The following is a 13,725-nucleotide window of genomic DNA, read 5'->3' on the forward strand; positions in this document are numbered from 1 at the left end:
ATCGAAATTCTTGCCTTGATATCCCGGACCAGACCGTGCACCAGCACCACCAGCACCACCAGGTCCACCTGCAGGACCACTAGCAACACCACCTGCGCGGGGAACATATTGTTTCTTATTCGGCGCCTGACCACCAGCACCACCACCACCACCACCACCGCTACCAGCCGCCGCACCCCCGGACGCAGCACCCGGACCGGCAGCACCTTGCGCAGACCCACCAGGGACGTTCAAACGGGCATCATCCGCCTTTCTCTTCAGCAGCGGGGCGGACGCCTCGACCGCATGGCGCACCGCACCCGGGACATACGGAGTGCGCATATTATCCCTTGAATGGAGCAGATTATCCGACCTGACCCAGAAATCCATGGCAGCAATGGACCCTGCGGAGGTGACATTCATGAAGCGATCCAAAAAAGCCATCATCCTGCCTGCGAAATTGAGGACGCCGGTCGCGCTTTCGGGCACGCCAAACTGTTCTCCGATCTTGGACTTCATGGCCGCGTCGATTTCGTGGGCGACGCGCGCGCCCTGCTGCGGGTTGCGCACGTGGGTGATGATGTCGTTGTACTTGTCCGCGAGCCAGGCGAGGCTGCCGTGGTTTGCGATGGCGGTGTCTTCGAACAGGCCGGGGAGGAAGCGCTCGGGGCATTTTTTGAGGATGTAGCGCACGGCGGACATGATGGCTTCGGCTTCGGCCGGGTTCGAGGACACGTTGGTCCGCAGCGTCTTGTAGAGCCCGCTGTAGATGATCCCGCGCACGGTGTAGAAGCTGTCGCCAAAGGGCGACGAGATGCAGAAGTGGATGATGTGGTGTAGCCCGTTGTACGCCTTGATGCGCAGCTTTTCTTCGTCTTCTTCGAGGTAGTACAGCAGCTGCCGCACGCTTTCGTCCTTGGCGAAGAGGTAGTAGGTTTCGAAGGCGAGACGGACGGCGCTGAGACGCGCGCTGAGGGTCGAGGTGTCGTCGGGGGTGTGCGGGGTGGCGGCTGCGGAGAGGATGGATCGGTAGGATTGGTGTCTCTGTGTAAGTTGGGGTGTTAGAATGGGATATACGTTTTTTAAATCATTGTGGAATCGGATAGGGTTGGGGGTTGTAAGATTTTTTTAGTTTTGTTTTGGATTTTATTTCATGTTCTTTTTCCATTGTAGGTCTGTGGAGAAGGGGAAAAAGGGGTAATGGAGAGGTAATGGAAGAGAGCATGGTATGAGAGCAAATGCATACCTCCTCATCTGGAAGACTCATATTATGACATTTCTTTTCCCAAGCGTGTAGGTCTTCGGCGGTATACTCGATAGGATCCCATTTGCCCCTTGTTCGACCGACATGTCGACTGGGTATATCATCATCAGGGGCACCTCCTGCGCCGTTGATGTCGTCTTCTTCGCCCTTGTCATTGGTTTCTAGCCCATCGTGTTCAGAGGGAGTAACAGGACTGCGCTGATCTTCGGGATACTCGGCCATTTCTTCAGCCCAGTCTCCCACGGGAGATAGTTGATCAAGCAGATCATACGGTGCCTCGTCGTGCGGGTCGTGCGCGAGCTCAGGTATATTTTTCCTCGGCGGAGCCATTTTCCGGCCTATTTCCTGCTACTGCTGACGATGATGATATTGTAACTCCGATTGAGTATCACGGCTTTGGTGAAGGAAAATAAATTTCTTATATGAATATTCGTCCCTTTCCTGACCGAACAAAAAAACATCAAGTGACCTTGAAAAGAAAAAGGGAATCAAAGCAAGGAATGGATCTCGAAGAGACATATATTCGCCGCAGGGAATCAGATAAAGGAAACACATGGTCGTGAATGAACCGCTAGCTGGGGAGGTGTAAGGATTGCCCGTCCATGTGAATGGCCATGCTCGAATTCGCAAACAAGAACAAAGAACAATAATTCATGCTAAACATGTAGTAATCAAGCAAATAAAAGTTTCTATCAAGGGTATGTATCCGTCGAGGTATACGATTGCCATGCCGAATGCGGTGTAGAGAGAGACACTAGAGAGCGTTCTTTGTCTGGGACAGTTGAGGTGGAGATAGTAGTTGAATTAAGACGATGAATGTACTCGAGTGACAGAGTGAGCATCTAGAATTGTTAGTTGCAGGTATTGCTTTCCACATGTTTTGTGATGCCTATTCATTTGCTTTTCTCTACGTGAGCCATAAAAGTTCATAAGAGTATACAGTTGTTTGGGGCTGTTTGTAAACCAAACATGTCGACGACAGGGACATCCATATTGAGACGAGTCTAGAATTTCTTTCAAGGGAGTGCATTGAAGTAGATTCAATGACTTCGAACAAGTCAAAATGCTTAAACAACTTCCAAAAAGGATCAAGACTATTGGATATAATCCCCTGCCCTTCTCCATGTCTGCTTCCACACGCTTTGTCTGCGAGAACAAAACAAAGTGACGTTTTGGGCTTAGAATGGTCCGAGCTTCTTCCCCACTCTCTTACCCTGCTCCGTCCTAGATGTTGGATCTTAAACACCAAATAAACGGGCTTGACGCAATCCAACCTTAAACTTGCACCTCAAAATACATACACCAGAATCCCAAGACTAGAATCCTCTAGCAATGGATCTAGTAGCAAGTGTGCGAAAAGAAGGGAGCCGGTATGTCTTGCAATTCCAATTCGAAACGGGAACCGTTCCCACCCAAGAGCAACTTGACTGATTCATGTTCACCCAATGTAGCGGCGGTCGCGGGGAATTCAAATGGGAAGATGTCCAAGGCAGTACCCGTCGAGAGAATTACTTGGGCCACTCGTTGATGGCGCGTACGTTCTACCATCGTTTTATCCATCCTTTTTCTTCCAAAACCCTCTCAACCCACAAAAACGAATCCCCCAATTCCAGGGAAGGAGTAACATTTCTAACATACGTCACATACAGCTGTCGGGCGCTGGCAACAAGGCCGCGATCTATCATGGTACGCCAAATCAGGCGCGCCCAACGCCGACGCCGATGCCGAAGCTTCCTCGGCCGCGGATGCCCGCGCCGAAGAGATTCGTCGAGTCAAAGAAGCCGAACAAGACGCGCTGGCTGCCGCGCTGGGATTCGCGCCGACACCGCGCCGCCTTGACTCTGGTGGGGGCGCAAGCAGAGCGGAGATCGAAAAGGCAGTACAAGAAACAACTGCCGATGATGATGAAGGTGCCGGTGCAGCAGCGGATAAAGTGGATCGCAAGGGAAGATATGATGTCGACATTGACAATGCCGAAGGGGGAGGCCGCGGTGTCGGATATGGAGGGTTTGGAGGTCGGCAGATTGGCCCAGTGGGAGATTCCGATACGCTAGGTGGAGAAGGAGTTGGATTGGCAAGAGGTGGGATTTTGGGTGGGGAAAGTGGTGGGGAGCGCCGCGCACGGCATAGTCGCCGGGGTGAGCGGGAACGGGAGGATGATTACGGACGTGAGGATAGACATCGACGAAGAAGAAAAGAAGAGAGAAGGGAAAGAGAAAGAGACAGAGTTCGTGGATATGATCGGGGATTTGATCGCGAACGAGGACGGGATCGGAGCCATGAAAGACGGCGAGATCGACGCCGAGAGAGAAGCCGCGAGGATCGTCATCATCGACATGAGCAGCATCACCGTCGACATGGCCGGAGTCGAAGCCGCAGCCGGAGTAGAGATAAGAGGGAGAGAAGCCCTGGAGACAGAGCTACCTCTCCTCGAGGTGATCGTCGGCGAGACAGAGACGATACCTATGGCGACAGACGCGGTGCGTATCGAGGAAGTGAGAGGAGAAGATACAGCGACGATAGGTATGGCGACGATGACAGACGACGGCGGTGAGGTGTACAGACTTTACAGACTTTGACGCATTACAATGTGTAACATGATACCCGGAGAAAGGAAGCATCTAGCTTTGGATTGAATAAAAAAAAAAGTCTCATGCGACGATCTAAAGAATTCTTTTGAAAATAAATCTATACTTTTATTTCTATGGACAAGTGATAAAAATCCAAGACACATTATTCTACAATTCGTCATGACCATCTCCACTTTCCTTGGCGTCATCGCTTTTGCTTTCGCTTTCGCTTTCGCTTTCACTATCGCCGCCTCCCGCAGCAGCCTTGGCCGCTTCCAAGACTTCGGCAACTGCCTGGTTAATCTTACCAACAGTGCTTTTGCTCAAGTCGGGCATGTTCATGATTTTGACCACCAGACTTGTCCAGCCGGTGAAATGCTGGGTACGCTGCCCAGCACCCGTTTCGGGATTATACTGCTCCCAGGCAAAGCCAGTCTTCGACCAAGAATCATAAACGGTTTCGACAAGATTGAGACGAAGACGAGTATACAAGTCCTTTGCGCGAGCCTGGTGAGGGCCCTGGGTATTTGCATATTCCTATAACAAGAGATGATCAATAAACAAACTACTCTCTGTATTCCAATGTTAGACAATGACTTACCAGCAACCTCACGAGGGCAAGGTAGTTGATGTTGATCCAGACTGGACTGCGCCAATAATTCTCCTTGGTACCATACAAGACATCGCCCTTGCTTAAACTTCTGATGCCGTGGTCACTCCACAGCTGCTCAGGATCGGCAATCAAGTCCAAAACGGCTCCCAGTCGGGGACTGTCTGCAGGAAGCAGACCGACCAAAAATGGCATGATTGAAACATATCCCTTATGGCAAACGTGCACACTTTCCTCGTAGTCGTCAATCGTCGCATCACAGTACGTCTGTTCGGCTTCGTCCCAGTGGAGGTCGTCAATGTTACGTACGATGCCCTTCTCGTAGTCTGCAAACTCTGATGCGTCTTCGGTCTCGCCAAGCACTTCGGCGATGCGCTTGATGGACCGGGTCATGGTACCCATCCAGCTAATAAGATCGACATGAAGCTCGCCGGGATGAGGCGGCTGCGCGCGAGGATAGTCATCAATGCCAGAAGTCAGAATGTGGTCTGGAGTACGTCCTCGCCAGCGATAAGCTTCGCGAGTCGAATAAGCTTCGCGATCGTACGACTTGACATCTCCCCATTGCGTCTTGCGGAACCAGAAGTAGTGACGCTTGAGTAAGGGGTAGAGATTGCGCAGGTATTGCAACGCGACTTCTGGGTTGGAAACAAACGTGCTGTAGATGTCGCCTGACAGGTTTTCTGGCTGTAAGGTTTCCTTTTCAGTTGATCTATTAGAGAGAAGCTTGTCGATAAAGGCATCAAGCACAAAGAACAGAGTCGGCGGGTTGGCGTAGTGCGGGTACTGCGCTTGAAACTCTGCAGGCACTTTGCTGCGGGCTTCATGGCCGAGAATCTGTTCACGCCCAATCCAGCCATCCTCGTCCATGAGGCCGAACCAGCTCTTGACGATAGCAAGACTGTTTCAATGAGTATCCAGGACTGCTCACAATTCTTGAAGGGTTAGGGTACATACGTTAGATCAATATCCCAATCAGCAACGGGCAACAGGTGAAAGCCTTCATCCCAAAGGAAACCACGTGGGAAAAAGGGGCGCGAAGGGACACTGGTAAAGAGTTCGTTCGGGCCATCAAACCGAAGCCCACCCCGAGTTCTTGCCTCAGCAGCTTCTTCCCAGAATCCCTCGTTTTCCTCGTCATATTCTGGCGCATATGAGCGGTCTACTACGGCATCACCGTAAAAGTATCCAATGCCTCCAATGAGGTTCGAGAACAGTGATTTGCCAAACTCGAGATATTTGGGCTTGTTGAAAGGCGCCTTTGGTTCGAAAATCTTGGAGAACCGTTTAGAGAAAGAATCCGTTACCGCCGAAATCTCCTTGGTCACCAAATCCGCTGTCCGACGTCAATAAATGAAACCGAAAATCAGGAACATGAATTTAAACTAACATGTGATAGGGTTAGGAGCAGAGCCTGAGGTGAATAAGACATCGAACTAAAGTTTCTCTTAGTCTCTCTTTCGCCGCATTGACTCTTGCGCCAGTATAACCCTACCTCAAATGCGCCAGTAAACACCTTTTGGATCATGTGCATATTTCCAGGGCCCGGCTCTTGGGAAAGAGTAAAAGTCTGTTCGGGCATAGGATGTTTTTCCGTCCCATACTTCTCAATGTATCCATCAACGACGGACTTCATATTCTGAAACATGATAGCTTTCCAAGAAATAGCAGTCAGCATCACAGATCCAGGCCCACATCAATTGGAAACATACGCTTGATTTGCCATAGCATTTCCTCTGGATACTGGAAGCTATGCACAATGGTTCTATTCAGTGGCTTCTCTCTCCAAGCTGGGTGCTCGCTTTTTGGATATGTGTTCGTCTCCGGACCACGAGTAACATTGATAGTGAACTTTCCAAGCTCCGGAGTGTCGCCGCCAAGAGTGACAACGTCCTTGTATCCCACAACGTTGATGTCATTCTCGACTTGGAGACTGCCCAGTCCCTCCAAAGCGGCGTAGAAGACGACTGACGTCTTTAATTGTGCTGGGGCATCTTTTCTAGGTGTACCCTTGATTCGCAAGCCCCAGCTTCCTCCATGCACACCGCCTGGTACTTTGATAAATTCCGTAGTCAAGTCAACTTTGTTACCGGCGTCATGGACTGTCTGTCGGCCACCAGTTCGGACGTCGTATTCGTCCCACCCATAGCCAGCCATGCCTTCATGCTGTTCGCAGGTGTACCGGAAATCTATTCATGATTGGAATGTCAGTCAATGGAGGCCTTCGCCATTAAAAAAGGGGTCGCAGAGCATGTCAGTCTTACTGTTTTGCACATCAATAAAGTTATCGACTTTGGCCCATAGGAGCCCAGTCATCAAACTCTTCGGTATGCGAGGTCGCACTCCAAAGTATAAATTGGGCCTGTAAGGGCCCCAGAGTAGGGAGTCATTGGAAGCTCTTGCGATTTCATTGATCAAAATACTGGTATCCTCCGCAGCGTGCGTTGGGGAGAAGGTTAGTAGGCCAAGGAGCAGTAGACAGAGCGCCCACACAGTGGGGACCACTCGAAACGATGCCATTCTCTCCAAAGCGAGAGATTAGCTTCCAAGAAGCTCTCAAACAACAATTGAGAGCTTCAAGGAGAACGAAAAAGGGTGAAGGATGCGAAATACAGCAACCTTTGGCGGGGACACGTTTTCAACAAAGTGACAGCGGGAGCAGCCCAACTCCAAGCTTCCCCAGGGACCAAAGGGGGACGTGCGTCAACATTGCGCGTCATAACCCCTGTGCTGCTCCGTACCGAAACTTAGCTCCGGGAGAAGAATTACCTTAGGTCGCTGCTTCAAAATAATCCGATGCAATTAACATGACTTTCTCGTTCAATTTTATTGATCTCGTGATTCTGATTAGAATTTGAATTATGACGGGGAAGAAATAAAGATAGAAAGAAAAAGAAGCCCCAAGCGCCTCATTTGATATCCTATGTACAATGCGAAAATAGAGAGCCAACCATTAATATATACATTTTCATGCAAAATTTCCCACACAGTGAAGCTGAATTGAACAATTACTCGCGCCTAGAGATCATATGCGTCAGCTATCGTATTATGAAATCGCCTCAGAGAGGTTTGAGACTTACGACGGACTGAGCGGCCTGTTAAATCCTCCAACACGGTTCATGTATTGACGGTATTCCGTCTTCTTCTCTTTCCGAACCATGTAAATGTCGTTGCCTGGAACCTTGGTGTTCTTGGTGGTTTTGAAACCGCCAAATCCCATGACAGCCTTCATCTGCGCCTCGACGCTGTCTTGGTCAGCATTAATATCGACATCTTGGAGATTGACCCGATCTGCGTCCGGCGCTTGCTTTGTAGCGGCTGACGGTCCAGATTTAGCCCCCCCTCTTCTGCCATCCACCTTGACGCCATCTCTCGGACGTTGTACAGGCTGCTGTCTCGGTGACCTCGATCTCGCGCGACCATCCCGACGACGAGGTGAGCGTGAGCGATTACGATGTGAATCTCCCCGTGCTGGCTCATCTGGATGAGCATTTTGATTAGCATATGTCACCCCTTAACAAAACACTTCACAAGGAGTTCGTACCTCGGCGCGATCGGAGTCTTTCTCTGCTCAAGCTCCTGTCCCTTGTTCGCACATCCCTGTTACTTGGAGCGTCTCTGCCTCGACCGCCATATCGTTCTCGAGACGCGCTTCTCTCCCGCCGTCGCTCATATCGGTCTCTTGATCTTGACCTATATCTTCGGTCCCGGACATTATCACGTTCGTCTCGATCGCGGTCTCTTGAGGAGAGATCTCTGTCCCTCTTCGGACCACTGTCGTTCCGGTCCCACATAGCGGTACTGTCGGTCCTCCGCGAGCGCTTCGACGGGGGTTCCGCCATCATAAAATTGGTGTAGCGAAAGTGTTTCTAGAAAATGAGTCTTCTCTGAGTGTTGAGGCGAATGCGCTTCGGCTTTCTTCTTTCCGAGAGCTCTCTGATACAGGCGCTGTGAGAATTGCCGCGATGGTGAGATAAATATTCGTGAGTCACGATATTTTCTTGGTACCCTTCCACAAATCCACTGATCGGCTTGGCTCGAGGAACTCGTGAGAGTAAATGGGCCGTATCACAATATATTATTGATTCACTGTAAGTTCTGTCGCCGCCAATTGAAAATCACTTGCGGCCGGTGGTGATGCTCTCCGTTGTCGCGGGTCAACAAGTACGGTGGGCGCCTACAACCATTGATGTTATTCTTCCTTTGATCCCCTTGGTCGAGGAGCTACTCCAATATCGCGACACAGCACCAGCTTAATTCGCCATATTTTCAATACTTTTGCCTTAGCCTTTAGAAAGCATAATTTTGACTATTTGCAGAATTGTTTCAAAATGTAATCGCTAGAGATATAATTTTCTCAAATCTCATCTTCTTCCTCGTCAAAGTCATCCTCTTCACCCATATCGTAGAGAATTCTTCCTCCTTCTCCAGGTCCTGCATCATCATTCTGAGCATCGAAATATGGTAAGACAACCCCTTCTCGATCTCTTCTTTGCTTCTCGGTGAGTCCCAAATTGAATGTCGTATCCATTGTCTCTCCGTCCTCAGATGCTTTGGCGCCTTCGGCGGGCACGTTTTTAAATAGCGGGTGATCATCTAGCAGGATGATATCATCTTTTCCTCTTGGTATGAATTTGCCGGACCTTGCTGGCAAAACGAACCACTCCCGAACGCCACGGCCAGACTTGCGGCGAAACTCCATTTCAACGACCACATCTCCTGGTTCGTTTCCGCCGATCCCTCTAATCATGCCTTCAATCTCTGCATCAAGACCAAAGACTGGTTCAACAAGACTTCGGTCACGAGCGGCCTTTTTGGCCGCAAGATGCGATAAAGAATGAACGGTCAGAACAGTAGTGCAAAGATATCGGAGGAGAGTAACTGGGTCAGGGCTGTAAGGGGAGGGTGAAATATTTGATAACGGAACATCTGAGTGATATGTAGCAAGAAGCGAAACAGATGGCCCAATAAGTGATGAAAGAAATGAAATTAGAGCCGTTGGAGCAGTGCTAGCAATAGGCTGCAAGGTGTCGAAGATTAATAACGTTCCTGGGTAAAAGTTAGGTAATTACTGATCTTAAGGGAGAGGAAGGTGAAGAGAAGTATAGATTTCCAGTCTAACATGTATAAGGACCAAAGAAAAGACTTTATACTCACGGCTTAATTTTGAAGCGCAAGAAACTATCTCTTTATGCAAGACATCCAAGGCTTTTCCTCTAGCATTAATGACGCTCTCGACGCCTGCAGGACGTCGTAATGTCTCAAAAGAGACATATACAACTGACGTTTTCGCGAGCTATAGATGGGTCAGTATTTATTTTGCGCCATTAATTTAAAAATCTCAAACAATTAAGTTGCAACGGTAGAGCAAGAAATGGTCCACAAAGAGAAAGTGAAAAGTTGCAATAACTAGAACATGAAAATCTTTATGCACGTCACTTGTGGTGGTGATCCAACCTCGTTTAAGGAGTCTCATCCAAAAGCAAAGGAAGATTATAGACCAAGCATTCTAATTGCAAGAATCAAAACAGAAAGATTGATTGAGAAACTCACATTAGCCCTCCTTATGAATTCACGAAGGAGTGGTTTTGCAGATTGCTCAAGCGAGTCGAAAATCAGAGTGAACGGTGAGGCGGTTTCTCGACAATTCAGCAACTTGGATATCAAAAGTAAATTATGCGCGCGTCGATGCTGAAGACTTTGAATCACCATTTTCGATAGTTGAGGGTATGTAGTAACAAATTTTCCAACAGGCGTAATTATCGATTCGATGTCCTCAAAATGGCCTTCGATGGGAGGATTAAAGCAGCGAGGCTGCGGCGGGTAAATCGTTCCTTCCGCCTTCGCTACGAAACTAGTGTCAAACTCTACCTATTATTCCGCCAAACGTTGGATATCACAGCCGTCTTTCACCACAGGTACACCGATGCAGACTAGGGCTATTGTAAGATTAATATAAAAGTATACCATCTCTAGAGATTAAGTATCATAATATGAATAGAGATTCCCAAGCCCGGCGAACGTCGCCGAAGCAGGTGCTACTTAAGCCTTGCGCGGAGAAGCTATCAAAATTGTCTTGATCAAATTTCACCGACCATAGCATTATAGCCTCTGATTTGAACTGGCTTTCCTTTAAAAAAATTCTTGAAGCCAGCCATTTCATTCAAGTGAGCGAGGCAGAGATATTGATAACCAAGACGAAGTTGTCAAGCCAACGTCCATGGAACTAGCCATGGTAATAAAGCGGACAGAGGTTTCCACGACGGCATGCTCGACAAATTGCTGGCATAGAGAAAAGTGGTATCTTGGCACCATGTACACTTTCGTTTTCTGTTGAGTAGGTCTTCCGCTGAAATTCAGTCACCGCCCATCTTATAATGCAAGGCCTGTCGCATCTCCCAGATGGAGCCCATATCCTGATTGTCTCGTTTACAGCGAAACTCCTTCCAGCCGTTCCCATTTGGAGGCTTTTCCACTCTCCCATCGACCCGCAAGATTTCGTTGGCAAGCATTGTGGGTCCCACTACACCCTTGAGAATAACATCTGGACCTTGCTGAGGCGAGGAAAATTTGTGCTGACCTGGTGGAATTGAAAATTCCATGGTCTTTTTCGGACCAAATCCGACAACCTATAATACGTTAGAGTCTTCCAGGAATCACAAGGATAAGATAAGCCTCAGAGTGACAAATACCCTCACTTCCTTTTCCACCAGCACACCGCAAACAAGCCTTCGATACGCCCAAATATCTCCCACCTTGAACTGTCCTTCTCGTACCATAGCATCCAGCTTCATTTTGCTGCTTGCCCCAGCGACGACGTCGTGGGAAAGGGCTTGCTTTTGACCCCAGAATGCTTCGTATTCCTGCTCCTTCCAGGCATCAAATTTGCCCTGAGCGCGTTCTTCCATTGCTACCGCAGCCTGCTGGAGCCATTCAGGGTCATATCTTCCAGCCTCAAGGTCCTCTTGGTAAAGTCGAATTCCAGTCTTGAAATCTATGTCGTGCTTAAGAAACTCTGGCCGGACGCCGCTTTGATCATCTGTTAGCGCCCGGTCTGGCAGCAATGACATGAGAATTCTTTTTTCTTCTTCATCAAGGAGCTCCCAGGCTGCTGGTTGGGAAAACAGCCTCTTTTTAATTTATTCTATCATCAGTAAAAATGGCCAAAGATCATGTGACGTGATAACTAACCACAAGGTCTGCGCTGGCAACTGGTGATTTTGGGTTTTGTGTGAGGTACTCCTCAGTCCAGATGTCTTTCTTGCCTGACTTCCTAGCGGGTTGCTTCCTCGCTTTGTTTTGAGGCTTTTCCTCTGGAGTGGCCACTTCCTCAGCAAGCCGCGTAGGCGCTACACGCCTTCGTTTTGGACGCTGCGTGTCTGCCATGATGAGTTTGCAGACTATGAGAGGTATTGAATAGCAAATAATGGAGTCGTATGTTTTGCAGTTACATTGCACGGCTGACCAAATGCAAGTGAAAGTCAGCTCGCAGGTCGAATAGTCAAATGCTGTTGTTGCATCTCTAACCTGTCCTTGATGGAAGGACTAAGTTACATGGGAACTTATTGCTTAATGGTTTCTGCCAGGGTCATAGTAAACTTCAGGTTATCGATAGCTACTGTGAGCTATTGTGACAGGAGTGAATAATCAGCGTTAGCGAGGTTTCTCCATCCCCCAGAAGAACCTAAACGTCTAACATTGGTAAGTTATCGCCTAACTATTAGCGGAGTTTTGGAGAAAGGAACGGGGAACAAGGCGAGCAAGACAGGATATGAACGCCACTAATGTAGTGGGTGACTTGGCATCTTGTTCGCTAAGGGCGACGTGGAATGCCATTACCGCTAAAGCCGTTCTAAACTACGTCGACCGTCAACAGCTATTCCCTGAACTCACGCAACAGGAAATACAAACTCCAAGATCCCCACAGCTTGAACGCTATCCTAACGACACCTGTCTTTGGCATTAACTGTCTTACGAGAATAACCCGGTTTTCAGCATTTGTTCAACTCAACCTTGAACTCGAACGGAGTGATCGGGGGTTAAGGGGCAGGCCTAGAACATCATCATGGTTCGATCTACACAGATTGCGAGGCTTGATGGTAAATACAGATGCTTCCTCTGGCGATTGACGGGATGCACAGTGCTAACAAAGCATAGGTCTCATGCTTGCGGCCTCTGTTGATGACGAGCAGGTATGGACCGCCGATTCCACACGGGACTATAGCAGTACCAGAGCGAACTAACGGAACAACTGATGCGCCTTGGAAATATCTAGGCTGAGACTGAGCTGGCCGAAGTAAAGTCAAATGTCAAAATGATTATTCGGCGGCTGAACCGGAATTCGGAACCTCAAGCTAGTATTGAGTGTGGGCAATATATGATTCAGTAAGCCTAATTAGTCCACTGGCACTCCCTTATCCTAAGAGTCCTGAATATTCTATACGCCGGCGCATGCGACTCCTTTCAAAGATGTTCTGACATTGAGTGTTTCTTCCTGTCCAGCTACACAATAACGGATTCTGTCTGCTTTATTTGCATCTGCGACCGATCATACCCCCGCAAGCTTGCCTTCACATACTTGTCTGATCTCGCCACGGAATTTACTACCACCTATAACTCCGCTCAATATCTCTCGCCAAATCTTCGCCCGTATGCCTTTGTCGAGTTCGATACATTTATTCAGCGAACAAAAAAGACATACCAGGACAGTCGCGCCACGCAGAACCTCGACAAACTCAACGACGAGCTCAAGGACGTCACCAAGGTCATGACGAAGAATATTGAAGATCTTCTATATCGTGGAGATAGCCTGGAGCGGATGGGTGAGATGAGCGGCCGCTTAAGAGAGGACAGTAGGAAATATCGCAAGGCTGCGGTTCGAATTAATTGGGAGTTGCTGCTGAAACAGGTACGTCATCAAAAGTTCAAGATGGGCCCCTCCTGTCCTCATGCCTTTTGAAAGGGCATTTCTGCGACAAAATGGCTAACTTGTGTATCTGCAACTGCAGTATGGCCCTGTGGGCGCCCTGGTCCTCATAATGATTGTGTTCATCTGGTGGCGGTTTTTCTGAGACGTCAAAATTATTTGCATACCAATTTACGTAGTATAGTTGTAATATAGAAGCAAGTCGCAATGGCTTGTTGCTTTTTTTTCGTAAGTAGGTCCCGCTGGGATACGTTGGTCTCCGCACAGTGCCAGTTTTGGGCGATATACCAGGATTGGCAAAGTCCCGCAGTGGTCCCATTTTCAAGTTCCAATTCGTGTGACACTCGGTGCGACTGATCGGGTAGACCGATTTCGA

The 13,725-nt window shown here is 48.7% G+C and overlaps 7 protein-coding genes across 7 annotated transcripts; 2 read left to right on the forward strand and 5 right to left on the reverse strand.

The window, feature by feature from the left end:
* Positions 1-873: 873 nt before the first annotated feature.
* Positions 874-1,785, reverse strand: L228DRAFT_171339 (hypothetical protein). The gene has a single exon (XM_018329490.1). The coding sequence runs from the start codon at positions 1,571-1,573 to the stop codon at positions 1,067-1,069; it is 507 nt and encodes a 168-aa protein (XP_018186934.1). The 5' UTR covers positions 1,574-1,785; the 3' UTR covers positions 874-1,066.
* A 738-nt stretch (positions 1,786-2,523) lies between these two features.
* L228DRAFT_171363 (hypothetical protein) lies at positions 2,524-3,962 on the forward strand. The gene is made up of 3 exons (XM_018329491.1): positions 2,524-2,613; positions 2,695-2,777; positions 2,893-3,962. The coding sequence occupies exons 1-3, from the start codon at positions 2,576-2,578 to the stop codon at positions 3,795-3,797; spliced, it is 1,026 nt and encodes a 341-aa protein (XP_018186935.1). The 5' UTR covers positions 2,524-2,575; the 3' UTR covers positions 3,798-3,962.
* A 9-nt stretch (positions 3,963-3,971) lies between these two features.
* Positions 3,972-7,058, reverse strand: L228DRAFT_222461 (glycoside hydrolase family 63 protein). Its single transcript, XM_018330299.1, has 7 exons — positions 6,688-7,058; positions 6,136-6,612; positions 5,919-6,076; positions 5,814-5,859; positions 5,381-5,759; positions 4,415-5,324; positions 3,972-4,350 (listed from the first exon to the last, which is right to left on the reverse strand). Exons 1-7 carry the CDS (start codon positions 6,941-6,943, stop codon positions 3,982-3,984), a joined length of 2,595 nt encoding a protein of 864 aa, XP_018186936.1. The 5' UTR covers positions 6,944-7,058; the 3' UTR covers positions 3,972-3,981.
* A 311-nt stretch (positions 7,059-7,369) lies between these two features.
* L228DRAFT_249192 (DUF1777-domain-containing protein) lies at positions 7,370-8,523 on the reverse strand. Its single transcript, XM_018333034.1, has 2 exons — positions 7,968-8,523; positions 7,370-7,903 (listed from the first exon to the last, which is right to left on the reverse strand). The coding sequence occupies exons 1-2, from the start codon at positions 8,263-8,265 to the stop codon at positions 7,500-7,502; spliced, it is 702 nt and encodes a 233-aa protein (XP_018186937.1). The 5' UTR covers positions 8,266-8,523; the 3' UTR covers positions 7,370-7,499.
* A 207-nt stretch (positions 8,524-8,730) lies between these two features.
* Positions 8,731-10,387, reverse strand: L228DRAFT_262405 (hypothetical protein). Its single transcript, XM_018334415.1, has 3 exons — positions 9,977-10,387; positions 9,581-9,719; positions 8,731-9,472 (listed from the first exon to the last, which is right to left on the reverse strand). Exons 1-3 carry the CDS (start codon positions 10,133-10,135, stop codon positions 8,781-8,783), a joined length of 990 nt encoding a protein of 329 aa, XP_018186938.1. The 5' UTR covers positions 10,136-10,387; the 3' UTR covers positions 8,731-8,780.
* An 87-nt stretch (positions 10,388-10,474) lies between these two features.
* On the reverse strand, positions 10,475-12,172 carry L228DRAFT_262406 (hypothetical protein). Its single transcript, XM_018334416.1, has 3 exons — positions 11,615-12,172; positions 11,116-11,553; positions 10,475-11,052 (listed from the first exon to the last, which is right to left on the reverse strand). The coding sequence occupies exons 1-3, from the start codon at positions 11,807-11,809 to the stop codon at positions 10,780-10,782; spliced, it is 906 nt and encodes a 301-aa protein (XP_018186939.1). The 5' UTR covers positions 11,810-12,172; the 3' UTR covers positions 10,475-10,779.
* Positions 12,173-12,279: 107 nt separating this feature from the next.
* Positions 12,280-13,617, forward strand: L228DRAFT_249196 (vesicle transporter SEC22). The gene is made up of 5 exons (XM_018333035.1): positions 12,280-12,522; positions 12,581-12,615; positions 12,699-12,808; positions 12,926-13,331; positions 13,432-13,617. Exons 1-5 carry the CDS (start codon positions 12,489-12,491, stop codon positions 13,492-13,494), a joined length of 648 nt encoding a protein of 215 aa, XP_018186940.1. The 5' UTR covers positions 12,280-12,488; the 3' UTR covers positions 13,495-13,617.
* Positions 13,618-13,725: the final 108 nt, after the last annotated feature.

The sequence above is a fragment of the Xylona heveae genome (assembly GCF_001619985.1).
Source record: "Xylona heveae TC161 unplaced genomic scaffold L228scaffold_8, whole genome shotgun sequence".
In the NCBI taxonomy this organism is placed as follows: Eukaryota; Fungi; Ascomycota; class Xylonomycetes; order Xylonales; family Xylonaceae; genus Xylona; species Xylona heveae.